This window comes from Haemaphysalis longicornis, unplaced genomic scaffold, assembly GCF_048455015.1.
Source record: "Haemaphysalis longicornis isolate Haplotype H1 unplaced genomic scaffold, Haemaphysalis longicornis Haplotype H1 scaffold_4, whole genome shotgun sequence".
NCBI lineage: Eukaryota > Metazoa > Arthropoda > Arachnida > Ixodida > Ixodidae > Haemaphysalis > Haemaphysalis longicornis.
In genome coordinates this window covers 87,580,718-87,603,983 of record NW_027526361.1, presented here as the reverse complement: position 1 = coordinate 87,603,983, position 23,266 = coordinate 87,580,718, and the positions used below count along the sequence as shown (strand labels likewise).

The 23,266-nt window shown below is 46.4% G+C and overlaps 2 protein-coding genes across 3 annotated transcripts in view; both read left to right on the top strand.

Moving 5' to 3' along the window:
- LOC144178984 (glycoprotein antigen BM86-like) overlaps positions 1-5,481 on the top strand; it is a 35,102-nt gene extending 29,621 nt beyond the window's left edge. The window contains exons 13-16 of one of the 2 annotated variants that reach the window (XM_077707133.1): positions 1,022-1,192; positions 3,186-3,365; positions 4,546-4,636; positions 5,325-5,481. In XM_077707133.1, coding sequence (XP_077563259.1) covers positions 1,022-1,192; positions 3,186-3,365; positions 4,546-4,634 — 440 coding nt within the window. In that variant the 3' untranslated portion in view covers positions 4,635-4,636; positions 5,325-5,481. The remainder of the gene's footprint in view (positions 1-1,021; positions 1,193-3,185; positions 3,366-4,545; positions 4,637-5,324) is intronic. The other variant, XM_077707134.1, reaches the window with a different exon arrangement.
- A 4,980-nt stretch (positions 5,482-10,461) lies between these two features.
- Positions 10,462-23,266, top strand: part of LOC144178982 (glycoprotein antigen BM86-like) — a 51,773-nt gene continuing 38,968 nt past the window's right edge. Inside the window, exons 1-4 of the mRNA XM_077707132.1 lie at positions 10,462-10,837; positions 14,482-14,610; positions 17,025-17,141; positions 18,530-18,649. Of these exons, the coding sequence (XP_077563258.1) occupies positions 10,759-10,837; positions 14,482-14,610; positions 17,025-17,141; positions 18,530-18,649 (445 nt within the window). The 5' untranslated portion in view covers positions 10,462-10,758. The remainder of the gene's footprint in view (positions 10,838-14,481; positions 14,611-17,024; positions 17,142-18,529; positions 18,650-23,266) is intronic.

The following is a 23,266-nucleotide window of genomic DNA, read 5'->3' as shown; positions in this document are numbered from 1 at the left end:
AGTTTGTTTTATTCGAAAGATTTCGTGTTTTATAGCGTCCCCAGCGCTTGCGCGGCAGCAAATGATGCCATATTCACTGAGAAATTAAGCAATATAGGTTAAAATTTTGATTCTCCCGCCACATCTTGTGTTTTGGTGACGTCTAGAATGAATTCATCACGGCGCGTATACAAACTTCCAGTGCGCCATTCGGCTCTCCAGCCTTGCTTGCCGTCAAACCTCCCAGATGGCGCTAGCATATTCAGCACTCCGCTGTTGCTTTGTTTTTGACCGTATTTACACCTGGCTTGTTTTTTTACAGTAGAAAGTGATCGCTTCGTGAAACGTGGGGTATGCTTGACATATAGAGTCACGTAAGGCAACGTCGCTAACGCCAATCGGCCAGCGTCATATAAGACATCTCCATAGCGTCGGACTGCTGTGCATCTAAAACAAGCCTAGTGCGCCCAGTACCAACAGCAGTTTGCATCGGTACTTTTATGTTTACGTGTATTTTCGTAACTTTTGTTGTTTACCGCACCATTCTTGCTGCAGTAAAATGGATATGCATTGCATTTAGCAGCAAATAGCTCGTTCGGCAAGCTTATAAGCTCTGCCTAAATTGCGTTTGCTTTTGCCGGCTTTCGCCAACCGCACAGCTGGGCTCATATGACATCATGGTTGTGTTGCAGGAAATGAGCTAGTGGGTCGCATGGCCATTCCCTTTTTACATAGCTTATTTGAGCGAAGAGTACGTTAAAAGTGTTGTCAGTGTGATTCTAACAAGGCAACCTTTCGAATGAACCAAACTTGAGTTTTGTCTCATGGCTCCTTTAAGGTGTGTTAGATAAATGTAATTTTCGCATTTCGGATTAAAACAACAAGGTTCTTATTCAGAGTTGTGCTCGAGAGAACGATAACAAGTCTCATTTTAAGCTTTCACTATAGCGGTAAACGTGTATTTAGAGCAAACCGAAGTGGGAAAAACCGTCAGGAGATTCCACATAGTTTTTAAACGATTTTTCCTACCCTTTTTACGCAGGGCCAGCTAGCGTGGATATTTGCACCAGGTACCTCCAAGAATCTTCCCTTTTCCACAAGGAAGGGCTGAAGTGCCACAATGACGGCAATGGCGAGTATAGCCTGCGGTGCCGCGAAAAGAATTCACTACCACCAGCTAAGTACGGCGCACTCACAGTTGTGCAATGTGAAGGTAGGTGGATCGCATGGCTGTATAGGAGTTGCGCTAAGCTTCATCATCTTTACTTTACCATAATATCTCTTTATCTACTCCCTTTAGGTTTTCTCAAAATGTGCAAAATATCGTATCCTAATGGACGGCAAAACATTGTTCTTGGGCAGCTTCAAAATGTCAAAAACATAATTACAGTTGTTTCGTTTTGTCGCTTCCTGTTCACATTTTTCGTAAGTTTCGAAATAAGCAAAACCAACCCCCGCCTCCCTCACTCAGAACAAAATACTTCCCTCCCCTTAAGATAAAGTTTGTAAAAACATAAGATCCTCTGTTGAAGCAACTCTAGACATTTGGCGGGTAATTGCGAACTCAATATAAACAGCACTGTATATCGTGTTCATTTTTTTCTGCGTGTTGCCGGGAAAACAATTATAGAACAGTATAGCAGACCTTAGTGATTGGAGCGCCATAGCAGCGAGTTAACACAGTGTTATTATTAGACAGCGCTCGAGCACTCAACTCCAGTCCCCGCAGCCAGATATCAGCAAGTATTACACAGGCATTCGCTCGAAGATATGGCGGATTGTTCATTTATACGTCTCAGTTTTTCAATGTAGTTGGCGTACAACCATGCACTTTTATCCTTTCGGCACTGAGTAGCGTTAGTGTAGAGCCCTGACACAACGGAAGTGCGATGATGCAATTCTTTTAGGATGAAAATAAGCTATTCTTTGGCATATGGATAACTGTTCCGAGTATGAAAAAGGATTACAATGATTTTTAAGTAGGGTATTGTAATAATATATCCTACAGGGCAAAGGGCCCGAAATAGTTGCCCGAAAGGCGAGGCAACGCGCTCATTATACGACAATTGGCTGGAATAAAATCATATTGCTGGAGTTTATTTTCCCTTGAGTGGGATGCGTGTACGAACTTTCGTATTTCACCTCGACCTTCCATGTGCCCGGGGTCGATAAGAAATTATGTACAAGAAAGCCAATTCCGTCTACGGCTATGGAACATCATGGCTCAATTCAAAGAGTAACGTAAATCCAGATAGTAAGAATTCTCACCTAGGTACTGCATTTTTCTACAAACGTGGGCTTCATAATCATCGATACATTGAAAACATTTTTCCATTAGTTTGCAGCTGTCGTGACTGCCCAGAAACAGAATCCCTTGAAACTGCGCTTTCTGGCTTATGAGATTTTCCTGCTAAAAGAAGTAGACTCGAGACTGCGCGATATCAAGCGCTGGTAGCAGTAGCAAGCAAGTCTCGGAATAGTTGCACAGTTGACAGAAGGCTTCGCATACAATTCAGTCGAAGAAACAGGGAGTTTATCTTTCGCTGAAGAAATATGTGAAAAACAGCATATAAAAATCTTGTATGTGGACCAGATTAGCGGATTTTCCGAGGACATCTGGAATACAAAAACTATATGTGCGTGTGCAAATAGGTGTTGTGTACCTGTTGGAGCTTTATTGAATGGAAGGTTTTATGATTGTTGCTTGAGTGAATCCTCGATTTCCTGGCTTTCGGTTTACTCTTTGTCACGCGCGCAAAACGACACGGCAAAAGAAAGGTCGAAATGGGGCATTTATATCACACCCTTTAATTTTTAATCAAGAACGTGTCTTGGGCTGTATCAAAAAAGCAAAGGCTACGTCAGCGATTAGTTTAAAACAAGAAATACTTGCCTTGGTGCTTGATGGTAGGTACACAACGATGTTTTAGCTTCGCAAGTTTTTTAACCCGGTACAAGCGCTTAAAAACACTTCTAAACATCTCATCCCAATTCACATGGTCAAGTAAATAATTTAGGACACATTGTGGTAATTCCTTACGTAAGATAACTCATTAATCTGATCCTGGTGCTCAGCGTTTTAAAATCTCGTTTCTCACTCTTTCGAAAAACCAAGGTGTCCCTACAGCTTTTTTTTCTAATTAGCCTAATTAAAATAAAAACACAGTTTGATGTCCCCAAATAAGAACGTGGTATTTCTTATATAGATCAATCGCTATGCACGGAACAAAAATGGAAAGAGTGCGAGAAAGGCGGTTTTGAATGCGTCGTGAAACAGAACGAACCTCGTTGTGAAAGGCCGCCGCGAGGTGATGTTTCCACAAGACAGACACCTTCTCCTGATCCCGCGAAACACACGCCGACTCGACGAACGGTGCCCCCAAATGGTTCGTACTAGGAGTAGACGGCGCTCCGCACAGAGACATTTGGCGCGAAATCAAGGTTGCCTAGATGGAATGGACACTAAGACGCCAGAAGTTCTTTGCTATATAATATTTCCCGATGTTGAATTAAAGATGAATCGCCCTGGTTCAATTCTGTGAGGTCTGAACTACCCCATGGACAATCACGCCTTGAGTAGCGGGGATGACGTAGTGTTTAAAGCAGTATACAGTGGGCGCATTACGGACGATGCCTGATGTGTCGATGGCCATGCTGCTGGTTGTGGGCTGCAGTTTTGTCCGAGTCACGAGTTTTAATCAAAAGCGCTATCCTTAACTTTGTCAATTGTAGTAATATCGCCAAAAGTTATTTTTTCTTTCATCTATCTTAGCGGCTGTACAGGGGGCATTCATGACTGGTACAGCCAAGCGCCCGTAGCACTTTCCCAAGCTCGTGACAGCACCTCTATGCTGACGTCATCGATGACAGGCGTGACGAAACTGCAAATCAATCATACCGTGTGCATGGTCGCGACAAGGCATGAGAGGTATTTCTGTCAATGCACTGACATAAAGAAGGTCATGTCAGCTTTCAAATAAACTAATGGACAATGGGGTAAAGTTATATTTACGAGGGGGGTCAGCCATTTCAAACTATAAGAAAGTGGTTTGCTCTTAGAAAGTGCTTCCACTTATTTGCCGAAATTACCCAGGAAAGTATACTAAGATCCCCCTAAACTGGTCTTTCTAATTATGCCCACTTAAATAGATAGATCAGGTGAATTTGTCGCTGTCATTAGGTGGTCATGACGAGAGGCCGAAATACTGCGCGGGCTGTACAGACGCGTAATGAAATTTAAAACTGAGTTCGTTGCCGGTTTTCAAAACAATACCTGCTGGTGTCAAGAAAAGCTTGACCGTTTCTGCACACGCTGCTCGATGCTTACACCAGCCTTTAGTTATAGACATGTTTATAACATTACGCGTTGACCAAACTCATGTCCCGCTTCAGTGATTACAAAGTTTACAAGATAGACTTTTCATTGGAAGAATTTGCCACGACCCTCAGCAATAGTAGGACACACTTTCTCCACAAGGGTCAATGTACCCTTCCAGTGAAGCTACGGTTATTCTTTACCGTTTGAAACCACATAAAAAACCAGCTTCTCAATCCCACTTTGTCCAGTTCCAGGTGGTCCTAATTCGGCTGAGCGCTTCACATCGACCAGCGCTGCTCTCTTAATAGGAATCTTGATCCCAGCGGTCCTCGTGTAAGGGTAAGTCCTTGAATTTTGTATGACTAAAGCACCACGGTAAATGTATGCTAGGTACGTTGATTAGTAGTGTATTTCTGGTGAACAAACACAGAGTAAATGACCTTGAAATTCCAGCCAAATGGCTTTGTTTTTGTGAGACTCCAACACATAAAAGTATTCCATGGACCCTTCATCGCTATAACGCATATTTACAAAAGGCAAAATACGTCCATTTGTTCTCGCTGGGAGAGAATGCGGCTACGGGTCAGAATATTCGGCATTTAAAATTATTCACGTCTACGTCCTAGAATGCACTGCTGCGCAAAAAAGGGCTACAACTATCATGTCCTCCCAGTAAATGCAAACTGAAACGATATTTATGAAGGGACGAAGTAATACTGTGACAGAACGCGATTTCAAACTCTACAGAAGCTCGGAACATACTGCATGCACAAGCAGAACACATTCCTACTCTCTGATTTGGAAAGAATGAAATCCACCTAGCGCCCATTTTAACGTCGTTCTTCTGATTAGCGCGTGCAGATGTGTTTCAAAATAAAAACAACCTAATGGGAGCATTCCAAGCAAAAAATGTGTTGCTTGCGACTAGGTTGCGCGTCTGGACAAATTAAATTATTTGACCATTTTTTTTCACGTGGGGTAGGTAGCACCGGCACTGACTGTTGCATTGTTTTGTCTTTTTTTACAGGCGTGGCTGAAAATTGCGAAAGAACCCTGGATCGCCGACCGGGAACCCACCTACTACGAGAGATTAAAAGCGTCGTGCTACAATGTATGCAATGAAAATATTTATGAACAGGCACGATGCTGTCAATAAATTATTAACACCGTTCCTATACCTCGAATTGAGTTGTCATGCTCATTCGCCTTTGCGAGATATGCAGGACAACATTCACTTCGTCCGCTCAACCGGCAGCGCAAATTGTTGTTGACTGTTCTTTTTGTTGCATCACAGGTTGTTGGCAAAAAATGTGGAAGAAATCGCTTTCCCGAGCACCACCGGGCTAAAAACATTTGTACCTCAATAAGTGCGCTAGTGCACTGTTGTGGGGAAAATGACTAAGATGGCGCGACACTTTTCTCCGCAGTATTTAGTGTCCTTTTGAAGCGACAGCTTTGTTCCGTGTGCTGTGTGAGATGCTTATTATATGCGTTGATGAGAAAAGGGCAGTTCACTCTGCTGCATACAAGAGGCAGCACACTCATTATTCCAGACCATTCCACAGAACCGCACATAACGAGCACATATGCGATCGCACCAAGCCCGTCGTGAATCCCCAAGCTATAGTTAGAAATATACCCTCTCGGATGAGATACAGTAGAAGTGCTGCTGCTGTGTTATCACTTTTATAACGCAAGGCCGATGTCGGCGATCACGCACAGACTTTTATTGACCGAAAATTGCTCGCTTAAACATGATAAGATAATTAGGTTCTGAAGAAAAAAATTGACTACCGGGCGAAATTGTGCTTCCTGGACAGGGCATACGGAAGTAAACGGAATAATCCAGCAGCTGCTTCCATTTAATGTGAACACATTAAATGGCCCAATGTGCGAAGGAGCCGGCGTCTGGCATCGGCGTTGTCACATGGGACAAAAGCGATGGTTTTTTTTTTTGTGGACCGTAAGATGGCTTGAGCATGACATCACCACTTCCCTGTCTAGGGCAATGCTCCCAGCTTCTCGGTGCTGTTCGAGATAAAAGCGGCAGATAAGTTCGCAGCCTTCCATTGCGAACGCGTGAACCAACATGACCACTCTACTGACGTCATTGCGAGCATAGAGAAAACGCACGAGTTAGGCGCCGTTCTACAGAGCAGCACAGGGCCACGTGGAAACGGAGTGTTTAACCTTTGACAATGAGTGCAGTGTTGTGTGGCGTACCAAGCTCATTCCCGTTGATCTGTCCCAAAGGCGCAACAGCTGCAATTACTCCCAGCGCAAAATTGGAAGGAGCACTCAGCAGCGTCCACTTGACCGTTTAGGATTTTGTATTCACAACTCACCAGAAGGGTCTATGTACCTTCCGCTAGTCTAAAGCAATCAAAGCGGTGTGAAACGTGACTATACCAACCAACATATCCCGAATTTGATCGCACTTCTTTTATAACAGCGACAGCTATTTTTTATTTGTTAACAGTACAGTACTTGAAAACATACTGGTTTTCTGGTCTTGCTACAACATAAAATTTGCTTGTTACTAGAAGACAAGTAAGCCGAAAAACATGTTTGTTCTTCTCCCTAAGCAGAAACCTAAACCATCCCGGTAGGGCTTTTTAACAGTACAGGTATTCTTTAGTAACTATCAAAATTTTGTTCTTGCCGAAGTGTCCGCAATCCGATTCTTATATCTAGTCTGGATTAGCGTTTATATTTTCAAAAGTTTCGCCGTCAATTCAAATTCAGGGAAAGAAAACGTGGGACATTGACCTTCCACCAATCATTTGCGATTATTTAGCGAAAAGGCTGAAAGCAGTTCATCTGTATGTAAAAACTAACATATTGAGGTTGCAGTATATTTACACCACGTTTTGTGGATTTTTGTACAAATCTGAAACCAGCATACTGCGGATCACGTGTTTCGGGATGCTTTTATTCAGTTCATGGGCTTGTCTCACGGGCAGAAATCTTGTTTCTAAAGACAGAGAGTTTTACACACTTCGTATAACGTTTGGTCAGTACTAAATAATTATAGATGAAAGGGACAACACACTCTACACGTTCAATATTTACATTTTAAGCAGGAATTTAATGGAAACCAAAGGGCACCATACTTCCCCAGAAGAAATTCAATGAGCCCCAAAGAATTAACAAAATGATGCAGATACCGCGGCGATTCGATGTTGGACGATATTTGAGTTTTATCAAAGCGGAGGACCGGTACCAGTAGTCAACCGACGCGACTGTCCGTGTGAAGAAGCGGTGACAGTGGTTGTGCGCATACCTGGACTCACCAACCACTGGCCGGGCGACGCACCGGGGCCGGTTATCCACTCTGCTAAAATTCTCTTATATGATTGCAGCAGGTCGGAGCGAGAGAGACAAAAAAATGTTCAGTGGCGCCCAAGTTCGCTTTCGTGATCTGAAAGCGAAAGCAATATGGCATCCCTTAGCGACAGCTATGAACTACTTCTTTTCTGCTACGTCGAATGTACACCTCTTTCTTCGCTTTTATTACTTCACCTTTTGGCACGAGTTGCTTCGCCAGGTAAACAGCAGTACTTCACGCGCTAGCGGCCACAGCTTTCCCAGGATCCATGTTCGTAGTAGCTGGGGTGTATCCATTCCACTCACGTGCCGTCACGTTCACCTCTCACTCAGTGTGACGGGAGCACCTCACGCACTAGGCTCTTTTTTCACCTTTGGCAAAGTGCTAAGGAAGAGCGCCAGTTAAGCCCACGGCTCCTACTCTGGGAGCCCGGGTACGATCCCCACAGAAAATCGAATACGTTTTTAGATGCACCGCATCTCGTGCTCGCCCCTCTGTCCTTCCTGCGTCTGTCCGCCGTTGTCCGCAAAGCTGCACCCCTCCTCCTCTCCTCTCTCCGATAGCGAACACTCTCTCCCAAACAGCTGCCGGTTGGCGCAGCTCGCTCTCACTCCGTTGCTAGGCGCCGGTGGGCGGCGCTGCGTGCGCTGCGCATGTGCAGTACTCTCTCTCTCTCCGCACTCTCCTCTCCTTCGGGCGCTGTGAATATAAAGCGGCATGCCGCGCTCCGACGGCATCAGTCGACGGTCGTCCGCGTTACGCTTGCACTCTCTCGCAGTACTCGACGATTGCTTGATGCAATCGTCGAGCCCCTAACTGTGCACTTTACGGACCACAAAGCACTCATTCTCCTCTGCAATGAAGGCCGTACCTGAGCATACGTGTACTGCACGTGCATTGCATGGTGAAAATGGAAAATTACGCCCACCTCCCCTTCGCGTGAAACTCCCTGCTATAAGCGTAATCAATACGATGGAAAACGCCAATAGAATCCCCCATGAGATGCGTTGCATCACACCAGGGTTCCCGCGAGGGGAGGTGGGCGTAATTTTTTATTTACTGTTTATAGCGACGGCCATTTATGTATAGGTTTTTCCCAACGCCGTCGCAACAACGCCGCTTTTTTGCTCGATAGGGCAATTAAAGCCTTCGCGTTTAAACGTCGTTAATGGGCGTTTAGGATCGGGGCGCTTTTAATTTCAATTTCAGGAAGCCGTCTGCCATTAGGCTCGTCCGACACTCTCTGCCAGCTGAAGGTGATCGTGAGTTATAGAGTTCCGGTATAACCCAGACTTGAAACCGATTCCCAGTCCTACGTACGAGCAGCGGGAGGAACAACTTGCCAGCTCTGACCCGAATAGGCATGGCTGACCGGAAGGGCGAAGACGGCGGGTAGGACCAACGGAGTCCCTGACTAACGACCTCGCCCATTTACCAGCTATACAGTCGAATAAAGTTCTTCCACCTCCTCCCACTGGTCTCCGAAGGGGAATGGCAGGTGTAGAATGTTGTCGCACCCCCATTAGATGCTTCTGAGAATACCTGGCTGATAGCACAATTTACAGTTGGCGTCCAATTGTCTGGGCAATAGCTGGTGCATCCTGAATAAAGGGGAATGCACCCAGCCGGTTCACATTCTTCAGATGTTGCTACTGGAATTGCGGCAGTCCGGTAAACCAGATTACGCAAACCGCGAAAAGGGGCTAAGACACGTTCATGCCGCTCCATCAGGGTGACCACGGAATTTCCCACAGATACAACGGTACCCGTTAACATTATTACTGTAACAATTTGCTGAACTCTCTAATAAATACATGCTCCCTACGCTAACGTTCAACCGGATAATGTGAGACATTCCCGATAATAAATATCAACCCGTAATTGATATTCAAATTTCCGTGTTTAACGCGTCGACGATACACATGAGCTATTAGGAGCTTCGAAGCGAAAACGGATTCTGCTGATGAAATTCTGCTGATGAAAACAGACCTAGTTCTTTCGTTTTTTGAAGGTCAACACTATCACTCTGGTGGTCTGTTGAGAAACGGTATTGAAATTGGTCAGGTATTGAAGATGACTTTCACCCAATTTATTGAGCTTTACTGAGTGTGTAGTGCGGTTTATATTTCGATGATTATGATGAAGGTTGGATTTTTTGGCGTAAGGCCAGCTCGGCCAAAGAGCGACAAATAGTTTCGACTGACACTCTTTGCACCATTGGCCTTGCGCCAAAAAATTCAACCCAATCGAATTGGTTTATAATTCGACTCCTACGACGCCACGAGGAAGTTCATGGAGTCTTTTTTATGGCTTTCTCATAAGTGGGCAAAGTGGAGAATAATACCCGTACAGGGGTGAGATCGTATGCGCCGACACAATCTTTACAACTGCTACAATTGACGATATCCTAGTAGTGAGTGCACCGGCGATATAATATCTGCATCTTAAGCGGCCTAGAAAGGCGCCCTTGTAGGTGTTGCATCATGACGAGGGGGTGCAAGGAACGCGAAAAAGTGTGCTTTGGCGCTAGGAGAAATTCCAAACCTGTCCCTCCCTGTTTGCCTTCGTGTTCGGAAATAGAGCGTATAGAAAATTCATGCATTTAAATGTTCAAGTTGAGCTATTGCTACTGAAGATCTATGTGGTTTGTCAGCAAGCATTGTTGAGCTCTGAGTAACGCCCAAATGGAGAACCTCACACCGTTCCCTTACCTGTTCTCTACAGAGCCCCATCGAGTCGCTTTATCGTATTGAAGTGGCGCTTATCGGAAGCGGGGCCCTGAGACTAAGTACCGGATTCGGCGGCGATAAGGCTCTGTCCCGCCGTATGTGAGTGCCTGTGCATGGGTTCGCCTACAGTGGATGTGCGTTTCTTTGTTACTTTTAGTTGCTGAAACGCATATGTCACCCCAGGTGGTGATAAGCTGAGGTTCAGGGAGAGGTGTGAAGTTCAAACGCATTACGCATCGCCGCCATGAATGCAAAACGGACAAGTCTTATCAATTGCCGTTGTGTTCGGTAGTGAAACGCCCGACGGTGAGCAGTACAGCTCGATGACAGGGGTGCTTGCGCCCGTACATCAGTTCCCGTAAGGAGGCCCGCTGAAATCCTACAAAGGAGACACAAAAAAAAAAATGCCCTTCGAGATCGTGTTTCTGTGTGCTTGCCTCGCTCTTGGATTTATCGAAGCCACCGACGTACCGGACACAAAATGTAAGGATGTTTTTATAAAGTAGTAAAACACCATTTTTACTCTCATCTGAATCAAAGTCAACGACGATTGAGCATGGTGTTGAGCATTCTTTGTTCGGGACAACTCGATAATTTAGCTCTACAGCTTGCTTTCTAGCTGGTATATTTTTTATATTCAAGGAATGTTGCACCTAGTAAGGTGAAAGCGCTGAGGTCGGCGCAATGCCTGTGCTCCCCCTCCCCCCTCCTCCGCTTCGCCCGCCACGCCAGTAAGGGACCCGGTCGTACTCTAAAGGGCCGCTGACAATTTGGCCTCCTGGACCGAAAATGAGGCAAGGCTAGGCTCCCTTTCGGGGTTGGTTGGTGTACACACGCGCGTATACGTCACTGAACTCGGCTGGCACGCAATGCATACCGTGCCATTTTCTCTTTTAAGTGCAGAGCGCTTTAGGATCTCGCATTGTCGCGTAGCTCGCTCGTTGGGCCAAAGTAGACCCACACGGGCCCCAATTAAGCCCCACTGCGGGCTGCTTGAATTGTCTTGTATATTTAATGTGTATATTCATGTGCATGAAGTGCAAATGGTTTGGACATCGGAGTTTGCCTCGTCCCTCACTGCGACACGAGCCACTGTGGCGCATTCCTGGAAAAGAAGTCCTGAAATTTACTCATTTTACGCCGCAATGTACAGACACGACTTCTAGTCGGGGAATGTGCTTTGATACTACGATTTTACGGGCGTGGCTTCATACAAAACAACGCTAATACGAGGGGAGGGGGGAAGCTAATATAAACAGAACAGTGGTATCTTCGTGTCATTTGTCCGTTTACTTGCTTTTGGCGCAGTTTTGTGCATAAATTAGCTGTAACTCGCGTTCTGTTTGGTGCATGCCGGCACACGCAATGCGCTCTCATTTTGAAATCGCAAGTATTCTAACATTTCAGTAAAACCGCTCATTCAGAATCATTTCCACACCATTTGTTGAGATGAAATGTAGTCATCATCAAATATTTTCATCACCATCAACAGCCAACTAGGTCCACTGTAGCATGAACGCCGCTCCCATCGACCTCCACCCGCTCCTGTTCCGCCCCGCTCGAGTTCATTCTTTGCCTCTGAAAGTCCTTACTTCGTCTCTTGCTCGAGTAATTGGCTTTCCTGTTTTTCTAGAACCGTCTCTCGGTGTCCACACCACCCCCCTGGTAGTCCACCGGTTGTCATGTCACCTAGTGACGTCGCTAGCCAAGTCCGTTTCTCTTTTCTTTATTTGAATTATATTTTCTATCTAAACTGTTCCCTTATTCAGGTAGCTCGTTTCCTGTCTCTAAGTGTTACTCCGATTATTATTTGTTCCATGGCCCGTCGAGCTGACCAAAGTTTGCTTTCAAGTGTTTTAGTAAGGCACCAAGTTTCCGCTCCTTACATCATCAACGGAAGGACGCATCGGTTGTATATTCTAAGCTCTCTTGGAGTTTCTTCGGAGCACAAAACTGGACAGAGTTTTGTGATTGAAAATTTCGGGCGCATCAATTTCGTTTTCACTTTTTTTCTGCTTTTTTTATTTTTATTTTTATTCTCTCCTGTAACGTAGCAAGCCAGCCCGACGGCTCGGCTAATATCGCTGGTCTTCATTAAAAATATTCTATCTGTCTCTTCTCATTTTCAGATATGAGGATAAATATTTCTGCAAAGGATAACAATTAAATGCCTCATTTTCTCCCCATCGTGGCTGTTTACTGCACCAGAGCTCGAATGAAGCTGAAGTCACAGAAAAGTCGCGTAAACCTCATTGCTAGTTCAAGTGGCGTAAAGCAACAGCGGTCGCTCGTAGAGCCCTCCACATTTTACCCTTCGTACCTTACCTACTAGAGGAAGGAGTCGCAGTAATCTTATCAGTTCTGGTTGATTGAAGGGTATAACGCACCGAAACTATACCTGGGCTATGCGGCGCGCCGTAGTGGAGGGCTCCGGATTAATTTCGAACACCTGGAAATGTTGCACGTGCAGCAAAATAATGTTATAATTTCTTATCGACTTGTGTTTACTACAACAAAGCCACAAGAAAAAGCATTAAATGTCCCGTTTGAAATGGTGATATTCCATTAAATGCTAAGCTTATAAATACACTCGTTTGAGTACCAGCTGAGAACGACTACCTGCTTTGAATAAACATTCGCCAATTCTCTCGCTCCGCCAATGTAACAGTTGCCAATGCCGAGAAATATGTACAGTGGATTTTGCGAATGATGAACGACTACCTGCGCTGCAGAAAAGAAGATAGCATAAGCAATAAGGTCTAATAATTAGTGTAGGCTTGCAGAACTAGGAGTCATACGTAAATGATCTGTTCACAGATTTAGCGACCACACCACTAGTGCAACGTGGATTCCCGCAACTCAGAATGTGCGAGCCTCAGCTAATACCTCGCGACAGCGTCGTGTTCTTGTGTTCCGTGTGTCTTACGGGGCCCATGCGACCGCACATGCGGCTGGAAGACCAGCTATGAGCAATTTATTGATGCTGTAAAAATGTGAACTTCACCGAAATGTAAGACGTCTGTGTCGACCTCTACTCCTTCATGGGAGCGTACGGAGTAACGCAGGCATCTCACCAAGGCCACCGCAAAATGCTGAAAGATCACTGGATCAAACATTACTCGTTATGGGCAGGTGCATGGATGGATGTTTTATTAAGTGACCACAATGAAATTATGGGACGCTTGCACAAACCGCTGACCTCATCGGTGTACATAGGACGTAAGGTTATCTACGTAGGAAAGGGGGAGTTTTTTTATCCAAGTTAAAAGAAACACTTCGCGTCCAATCCAGAAAACTGGCCGTAAGCATGTTTTCATCCCCGGCTTGTTATTTGAGTTGGCTGAGCTATGGTCCTTACTATTCGCAGTGTAGTCTATACGGCAGGGGGTTTCTGATCAGTAAACTACAGAAACATGCCTAAGGCATATTTTAAAACCAAAAAAGAAAAAAATCATGCAGGCTGCGCGAAAATACTGCATAAATTTAGGATCCAATGAAAAGTTCGAAAGTCGCTTGGGTTGACCCTTCTTTTTACGGTGATTCCTGTACTCGAAACGCACAAATAATGGACTAAACGGCGGAAAGCAAAAAGAAGGAATTAACTGGTTCCTAAAAACCGCTATCAGTTAGCAACGAGGCGTTGTTTTGCTGCCTCTTAGTGTGGCAATTGTAGGTTCCACCACAAAAACACACCTGAAGTATGGTGTACATCAGAGGTAGGAGTTACACACAGTTGCGACAAGTGAAGTTTGTTCATTTTTATTCGAATCCCAGCCTAAAAATGAGTGCGTTAAAGAAACACGTTGCTTTATCAGTTAAAAAGGGCACATATTTAGCAGCTCTTTTTGTTTAGTAGTCAGCAAACGATGCTTTATTTCGCTTATTGCAATTTATCGCTCTTGTTTCTCCTTATCTTTTACGTTCCGCAAATAATTACATCTAGCATCGTCAAGAGCGACCGCCCATACAATCATTGAAAAAATCGAGGTGCTGTCGCAATAGAGCATCGTATCTGTGTTGAATGTACCGTAATCTACTGAAAAAAGTTTCTGTACCGTAGTGTCCCCCTAAGTTAGGAAAACTGCGCTGCTAAGTGACAAGATGGCGAATGTGTTTTGAAATTACAGGGGAAATTTGCACAGCAGTTGGACATCTGTGCGGCAATGCGACCTGCACTGTGCACAATGAGGGCAAATACTTCACCTGTGACTGTGGAGTGAACCGCTACTTCAACGCCACAGCTCAGAGATGTTACCGTAAGTCCATGTTACAACTTTGACTGCACGAGCCGATATACAGGACCCATGAAACCCAAATAATGCATGTAGGCTGGCATGATTCATGGAGATTTGGGGCATGCTAATTTGCACCATATCATAACATTTATTAGATTAGCGTTCGTGATAAGCCCGCCACTGAACTTTCGGCTTGGACATGTTTCCAAAATATCCAAAGTTACAATATCAGTCATGCAAAGAGTCGTTCTACCAAAGAGTACTTTTGGTATTCAATCACATTTAAGGTGCTGCGTGATCATCAGCATAACAGTGCAAAGTGACTAGGTGTATTACTCGTGTTACTCGTGTGATAACTAGTTTTTTTTTGTTTGTCTACTCTGAACGAGATGCCTCTAGTGTCGGCCCTCGTCGCTTAACGCAATTATCTGCAAATGAATGAAATGTAGTGTTAGTCTTCAGTGAGGAAGTTCATTAAAGTTATTTTGCTCCAGTTCTACGATCCTTGGATAAAGTCCCGTGAAAAGCGGTGGTCAGGCAACAATGAGACTAAAAACATAGAGGAAGGCGAGATTTAAGCGTTTGACATTAGCACGGTGAGGCTACGGTGGGAAATCCTATTGAAACGTACCATATAGCTGAAAAGACGAATCCGCTCGACAAATAGTGAGACCACATTTTCCACCAATAGAATGCCCAAAAAAATTGCCAAATAATTGGAGCTTTCGGGTAACGTTACAATATCACTTAAACGACTGTGACAGAAGGCGTTATTTCTACTAGAAATATATTGAGACACATTTCTGGAGCAATGAGCAAAAAATCCATCACATGCCACCAGGGACAAATGGCTGCTGAGTAAAGCTTTTTTAAGCTGTCGCCTTCGTGAATACTGGCTCTGCTAGGGCGTACCAGCTCTGACGCCTGCCTCAAAAGAAAAATTGGAAATTGTACAGAAAACGCAGCTTTAGCTGCATACTGTGTCTCCGAGATGGCCATGTCCTATTTTCACATCTCCACATTTAGCCTTCTTCACTACAGTGAAGATAGATGTTTCTACCAATGAATACTGTGACCACTGAGCTTGGTTTAAAATTTAAGACACATACCTGCGCCGGCTCCCAGGTTTGCATGGCTGGAGAACTTTCACTCAAGTGAGGACTGAACTCTATCAAGGCTACATGGGTGGCAATAGGGATTTGCAGTCTCTTCCCACTTCCATCTTCCCCCAATTACCATCTTCCATCTGCTTCCAATTAACTTCCCTCTGCTCCCAAAATGAAGAACGTTAACAGCACGCGCTTTTTAATTATATTAAAAAACAGTCAGCAAAGGAGTAAGTCGGTTGAATAATTCATGGGTAGTGCTGGAGTGTTTAAAATAATTGTTTTTGTGTGAACCGCCAGTATGGGAAATTCTCCATGTTGAAGGAGACTATCAACACATTGCTACATTGTGTGTCCACATTAGTACATTAAATGTCAACATATTGAGTGTGCTGACACTCAATGTAGCACGGCGTTGGAATACAGCGACTTCCAGCACACTCTGGTGTAGATGGAAATGTCCCAGCAGAGACAAGGTGGTTTCCCTTTTTCCGCATCCTTTGTTTCGGTGCTCCCCACTCCAATCCTGAAAAAGAATGCTACAGCCGTGGCGCTATTCATGCCGAAAAACTCAGTGGTCTCTCTGGATGGACGGAAGACACACAACGCTGCATTTAATTGGCGCTAACGCGCCTTTGGGGCGCCACCTGAGGTAGGAAAACATGAAGAAGCCATCCTGCATCGGCTGCAGTTGAATGTGGCATTCGGGAGATATTTACTGTTTAAGATTGAGATGGCCCCTAGCCAATGCACACACGAGAATACGTCGAGCACATGTGATATGGCGATGGTTGAAATTCACCGTGACCAAGCCGAAGCCCAATACAGCACTCTGAACGCCTCATGACCGGGAAACCATACAAAGGCTGTTTTTCAGTACCTGGTTGCCTCCAAGATAAGCCACAAAGGCACTCCGATTTTATTTGAGTACCACCTAAGGGGCACGGGAGTGGAGAAAGCTATTTTTGGGGCGTTATTCCGAGCTGTTTGTACGATTGTGATTATGGGCCTCCATTGTGCCCCTCTGAGTTTTTTCCCATCTCCCTTTGCCAGCTGATTCCCACAGCGTCACTTAAAGCGTCATTTTGTTCAAGATGCAGAGTCAAGCACAATCTCTCGCTCTCCCGAAACGATTTTATAGCGTTGGGCACTCTGTTCCCTGTGCATTTGTGTAACTGACTGACAAGCGTGCGCGTTTTAATTTGAAGGTGTGCATTTTTTCTGTGCGCTCCTTGTAATTAGTTGTTAATTGAAGACAAATTGTTGCAACCTTCAATCCCCTGTTTTGCTCTCCGTTCCCTTGTAATGGTCGTCGTATTCACCTTGCAGATATCGACGCCTGCTTGCCTATGCTCTGCCATCCAGGCACGTGCTTGGACAACGATGGCCACGACGGGGCAACGTGTGACTGCTCGGGCCTCGAAAAACTTCAGCCAGATTGCGAAGGTGAGCCAATTCTTTCTACCCACAATTAAAGGACGCAACTTCGAAAGCGTAGCGCGCTTCTGATAACGCAGATTTTGTGGACAGTGAAATACAATTTTTTTGTTCTTCTCTATGTATTGATCGAAAAGAATGCCTCTACTGTTTCTAGTCGCGTACACTAATTAACTCAAGGCACGAGCCCTCACACTAAATGTTAATCACCTGAGTTATAGCGTCATAACAAAGTCGCCCATGAGGCTTTCGGTAAGCAATCTTATAGCGGAGAAAGGCGCTTGATGCGCCCGTAAAAACATTTTTGAGGTTGTGAATGAGTTTTTGAGAGTATCTAAAGGCATTAAAAGCAAATATGGCGTCCTACTATAAAAGCAGTCAAAAAAGTCCACAGTAACGTTTTGATTAATGCTAGCTGCATGATTTCTAAGGTGGTTCCTTAGTTTCTTCGAGTGGTTAATTCCTTCCAGGTTTTATTCCTAGATGAATAACTTGTCCTTTCTTTTTGAAGGTGTTTCTATTTTTAGGAACAAAATTCCCTGTATGTACCATTGATGTCCTCCGTCGAATAAATTGCCAAATGGGAGACACCGAGAAAATAAACATTCGCATGCTCGAGATAAATCCTAAACTTGGTTTGTGGTCTTTTATACTGCCCGCAAATGGTCCCCATGAAGTACGTTAGTGTTGCAGCTGATATGTTCTTCACTGCCCTATAAGAGATATGAGCTAGAACACCAAAGTGCTCTAAGTAAACTTTATCATTTGAGCATACGGCAATTTGCTCTGCCGTTTGTTTGCCATTTTGTGCACCGCGCATGTGGGATTTCGAACCAACACAGCAACTAATGCCAGAGTCCTAAAAGCATTGAAGGACTCTGCTAATGCTTTGGCGTCAAAAATAACCAGACGATTCATATGGCCGGCCCAATGATAAATGTAATTGTTCGCTAAATGGCCCACTGAAAAGGCAACCTTGATAGTATAAAGGTTGGAGTTCATCTATCCAGTGACTAAAAGCAAACACTTCGCTCTATCTGCAGCGGTGTCTTGTCGCATGGTTGCCAGTATTTCTTGGAACCCATCCTCCCTCGTGATCACTGTACTTAAATGTACATTTGTTTGTCTTTGTTAGCAGTTATGTAGAATAATATTGCACGCCGGCTCACGTTTCAACTCATACGCGTCATGTTATTCGAGCAGCGTGCTTCCCGACGCTTCTTGGCGACAGCCTACAGTTGCAAGAAAGCATGCCGCGTCTACAGGCGATAAGAATACTTCTCAGCCTGAAAGAAAGAAAAAAAACACTTCAGAAAAAAAGCCGGCTATTATGTGCATTCAGTCCAACTCACCTTTTTCTTTGCCGCATTCTTCTCAATGGTCTCGTTGTGTTTCAGTTGACCCAAAATTCAAGGAGGAATGTGCAAACGGTGGCGGAGAAGTATGGCCGGGTGCCAATGGCATTCCGGAATGCGTCTGCCCTCAAGGCACCAAGCTCGAAAATGGTTTCTGCAAATGTAAGTTTGTAATGTTTTGCGGCATATTTCTCGGGTAGAAACAGATAATAGTGTTCTAAAAATCAAAGATGGTTAATGAAGAGCCGATGTTTAGGATATTGGTACTTTAAGCAATGCTGGCGAATAATTTAAGACTTTAGACTTCCAAGCACGGTAAATTTTTAAAGTGAGCCTAATCCTTAAAAAAATGTTGAAACCAGTGTACCAATGATTAGCACTGGTTGTAAAAAACCACATTAGTAGTCCAGAAGACGAAATGAAGCAAATGGATTTTTTTAGGTACGCTGCGGCTTACGCGCGAAACTCTCGACATGTAATTACTTTACAGGGGCCATGAAGATAAAATACAAGTTTTATTCAATTAGAAGAGTCCTTTGTTTCGGTAGCAATGATAGTTTTTTTGTGAACTTCAATAAGTTAATTGAGATATTAAAGGAAGCACACAAAGCAGTGGTGACACCCCAGCCACCTTTTCGGAAATTTTTGTGTGACATCCCAGAATCTTGTTTGTCCTTTTGGCGGCCGCCTACGCCTACCGAAGCCAACAATGAGAAACATTACTGAAAGATGGTCGCGGGGCCTCTAGTTCTCTCCATCGCATCACTTGATTGCTGAAGTGTAGCGAACGCACTGATAATTATGTTTGTTGTGCCAAACCATATTACGTCACTTACACGTGAATGTAAACATCCATTTTACATTTCTTGAGTGTTTAGGTTAACAAAACGTCTTTCGTCACGGGAATGTAGCTGATTTAGTTACTAATGGCTATTTCTTCTGACCTTAACAAGGCTGCATTTTGTCTTCATGGTCCCTTTAAACCATCGCTAGCATTCTACTTAACATGGTGACCTTAAGGGCGCCATTGCGCTATCGTTATCACTTCTTCGCAGCATATTACTTAAGCGACAAAGCACGCTTGACCTTATCTTTAATGACCTGTCGAAAGGTCATTTTGTGTGCAAAAGGTTCCCACCTCAAAGGCAGGGCTGGAACAAAGATGTGCAACCTGATGCTTGAATGGCTTCCGTGATGCAGACGTAACTCTAGTATCTACCGATGTGCTGATCGAGTAATCTCCCTACAAAGCACACACGGCTTCAGCTGCAATGCAACCGCAATGCAACCGCAATGCAGCTGCAATGCTTGTTCCAACTATGAACAAAATAGTACACCCGAAAGTCCGTTCCAACCACTGTCATCATCGCATCTCTTGCTGTTAAATAAAGAGAAAGAAGCGCGCCACGAGGCAGGCAGCGGGGGCTCGCTCCACGAGCGCGGCTCTCACTGCAGTCGTTCGTAGGCATCGTTGATAGCCGGACGTCTGGCTTCTGGTCCCCTTTCGCTACATATTCTCTGGGGCCGAAAACCCCCAGCCGCACGGTCCCGCCGACTCGCGCCATGGAATCGCTTCGTCACCGCCGGGGAGTTCTTCGCGCCACCGTCACGAAGAAGATGACGGCATTCGACGCGCTCCTGTAGAACCCGGCAGCACCGACTCTAGAATTTCAGACGCTTCTGGACATAATTCTCGACAAGCAGCGAGCCTCGCACGAGCTGGACAGCCAGATTCAGGCGGCTCTCACAGAAGAAGAATTTGACGCGGACGTTTTGGATGCCATTGACTACGACGAGCGCATCTACGCCCTTCGCACGCGCGTGCGCTCCGTCACGAGCCCGGCCCCTTCAGCCAGCGCAGCTACAGCCGAGTCTAGTGAGCCTTGCGGGAGCGCACCTTCTCAGCCTCGACTGGGCACCCCTCAGACAACGCAGGGAACCCGCTTCGCCGCACTCCCGAAGCTCCAGATACCGAACTTCTCGGGCGACCGACGCGACTGGCAAGGGTTCTGGGACCAGTTCGAGTCAAGCATCCATTCGAACGCGACTTTGCCACGCATCGAGAAGCTTAAGTACCTTCTCTCGTACTTGACCGGTCCCGCCAAGGACGCGATCGAGGGCATCAGGCTGGCCGACGACAATTACGACTTCGCCGTAAAAATCATTACCAACAAATTTGGGTGGAAAGACCTACTAGTGGACGACCACCTGGACAAATTGCTCGCCTTGGCGCCGGTGCAGAATTCGGCCGACACCGACAAATTGCGGGTCCTCTACGACACGGTCACGTTTCGCATAAACGCGTTGGAGGGCCTGGGCGTTTCCCCGGACCAGTACTCCGTCGTGCTCCATCGCGTACTGCTCCGGACCTTGCCGCATGACCTGGGCCTCCTGTACCGGCAAAGGCTGAAAGAGGCGGAGCAGGACGCATCCGAGGTGTCCGCGTCCCCTTCCGCCAGATCCAAGGAAATCGAGGTGATCCTGGACTTTCTCCGCGTCCAGGTGGAGATTCGAGAGGAGAGCGCCTCCGATCGTTCTGTGCCGTCAACGCACCGCGTCCAGGAGAGGGGTCAGTCGTCGCCACAGCGTGTCGTTCTTCCAACGGCAATGACTCTGAGCGCCCAATGTCCCTCTGCGGGGCGGCCCAGGTGCCAACTTTGCAACGCTCAGGACCACGTCCTCGCCCACTGCGCATCGGCGGTATCACCCGAGGAGAAGCGAAAGCGACTGCAGGCAAACAGGTGTTGTTTCAGGTGCGGAAAGCACAACCATTTCGCCAGACACTGCAGAACAGCCAACAGTCTTGTCTGCAGCCACTGTTCCCGACACCACCTCACGTCGCTGTGCGACATCCAGCTCCCTGCGGAAGCGTTTCGGCACACCAGCCCAGAGTCGGAGCAAAGTCGCAGCAAAGGGGCAGCAATCAATAATGCCAGCGCGGTGACATCCGCGTCAACCAGCGGTTCAGGACCCATGTCGGTGCTTCTCCAGACAGGCCGTGCATGGCCCTCGGCAAGAGTCACCAGCTGCTCGTTCGCTTTTTGTTGGACACCGGGAGCCAGCGAACGTTCATTCGACGCGACGTGTCCCAAGCACTTTGTTGTCCGGTCAACGGTGTCGAACGTCTAACGCTTTCTACGTTCGGAGACACTCGCCCGAGAGCACCTGTTATGTTCAACAGAGTCTTTTTGACACTTAAAGGTCAACACGATGGCCAGAACATCATAGTCGAGGCCCTGGAAGTTCCCAGCATCTGCACCATCACAAGCCCGCCCGTCAGCAAAGAAATCGTTCGTGCGATGGCCGATCAGGGTCAAGTTGCTGCGGACGCCCGACTTGCGCCCACGTTTCGAGACAACCAGGTCAGTGTGTTGATCGCTTCAGACGCGTATTGGAAGGTGGCAACAGTAAACGTTTCGAGAATTTCCCCCACTCTGATGGCCGTGGAGACGGTTCTGGGCTGGACCATTCAAGGTACTCAACTCGACAGCTCAAGACTTTCGACCACTCACTCGAGCGCACTCTTTCTTTCCCTTGGAGAATCGTCCACGGAAGACACCACCGTGGACAATGATCGATCGTCCATGTGCCGCCTCGAAGTCAGCGAAACTCGGGGCACTACGGAAAACTCCACGTTCAACGACCCCGCCATCCAACCGTTTGAACTTCAGGATCGCAAAGAAAACCACCGGGATCAGGTGTTGCTCCGCAACGAAGAGCCAAGAAGCGAAGTCGCCAACCAATTGTCCTTCCAAAAGGTAAAACTTGATTTTAAAACGAAGAGAAGTGACCCCTGCATTATGAAAGTGCTCGGCACGCAGTGGAAGGGCTCAGACAGCCTTGTGCTGAGGGAGGACAATATCACCATGTTTGTGTCGGAAAAGCCTGTGGCAAAGAGCGAAGCCATGCCCGCTGTTCCAAGCGCACTCCTGGCTAAGCAAAGGGAACACGTGCCTCCAGCAGAAACTCTGCCTTCTAGAACTCTTGTTGACTGGCAGCGAGCTGCGCATACTGTGACAGCACCGTCAAGCCGCCAAGGGGTATCGTCTGTGGCACCGTCCGATATGGGAATACCTCCTGCTGCTTCGATTCACCCACGAGGTGACAGAACAGCCTCCAGCCAAGCTCGAAGTAGAGGACGTCGTGCTTCTAGAAGACAAGGCGATGCCTGCCGTCTAACATGTTACTCGACCACCATCGTCACCGGTTTCGGTCGCGACGGAGTTGTGCGACCATGCTCCTTCCGCCAGTGGATTTCCGTCCGCCTGTCATCGGGACTTAAGATACGGCGACAGGGTCCGCAGATGTTATGGTGCAACAAGTCCCTGCTCAACTTGGGGGCCGCGGGAGTGTGTTAAATAAAGAGAAAGAAGCGCGCCACGAGGCAGGCAGCGGCAGTCGTTCGTAGGCATCGTTGATAGCCGGACGTCTGGTTTCTGGTTCCCTTTCGCTACGCTTGCCTCGCTAGATCATTATCATCATCGGCTTTGGTTCTGCTGGCTGCTTGGTCGAGAACACCGCAGTAAACGCTGTCTTGCCTTATCCTGGCAATTCGCCATTCGAATGGGGGCCTTACCACTACAGCGGAAGCCGCGTCTTGCCGTAAGGCAGGGGCGTAGCCAGGGGGGGGGGGGGACACACCGGGCCTGTGCCCCCCCCCCCCCCGAAATGTTTCGTGCCAGGCTGGAGTGCGGTTTAAGTAGCGTGAAGAAGCGCCTGAAGTCACCTGCAGGAGCGGAACCTGCAGTTTTAAGGACATTCTTGCTCATATAAAGTTGA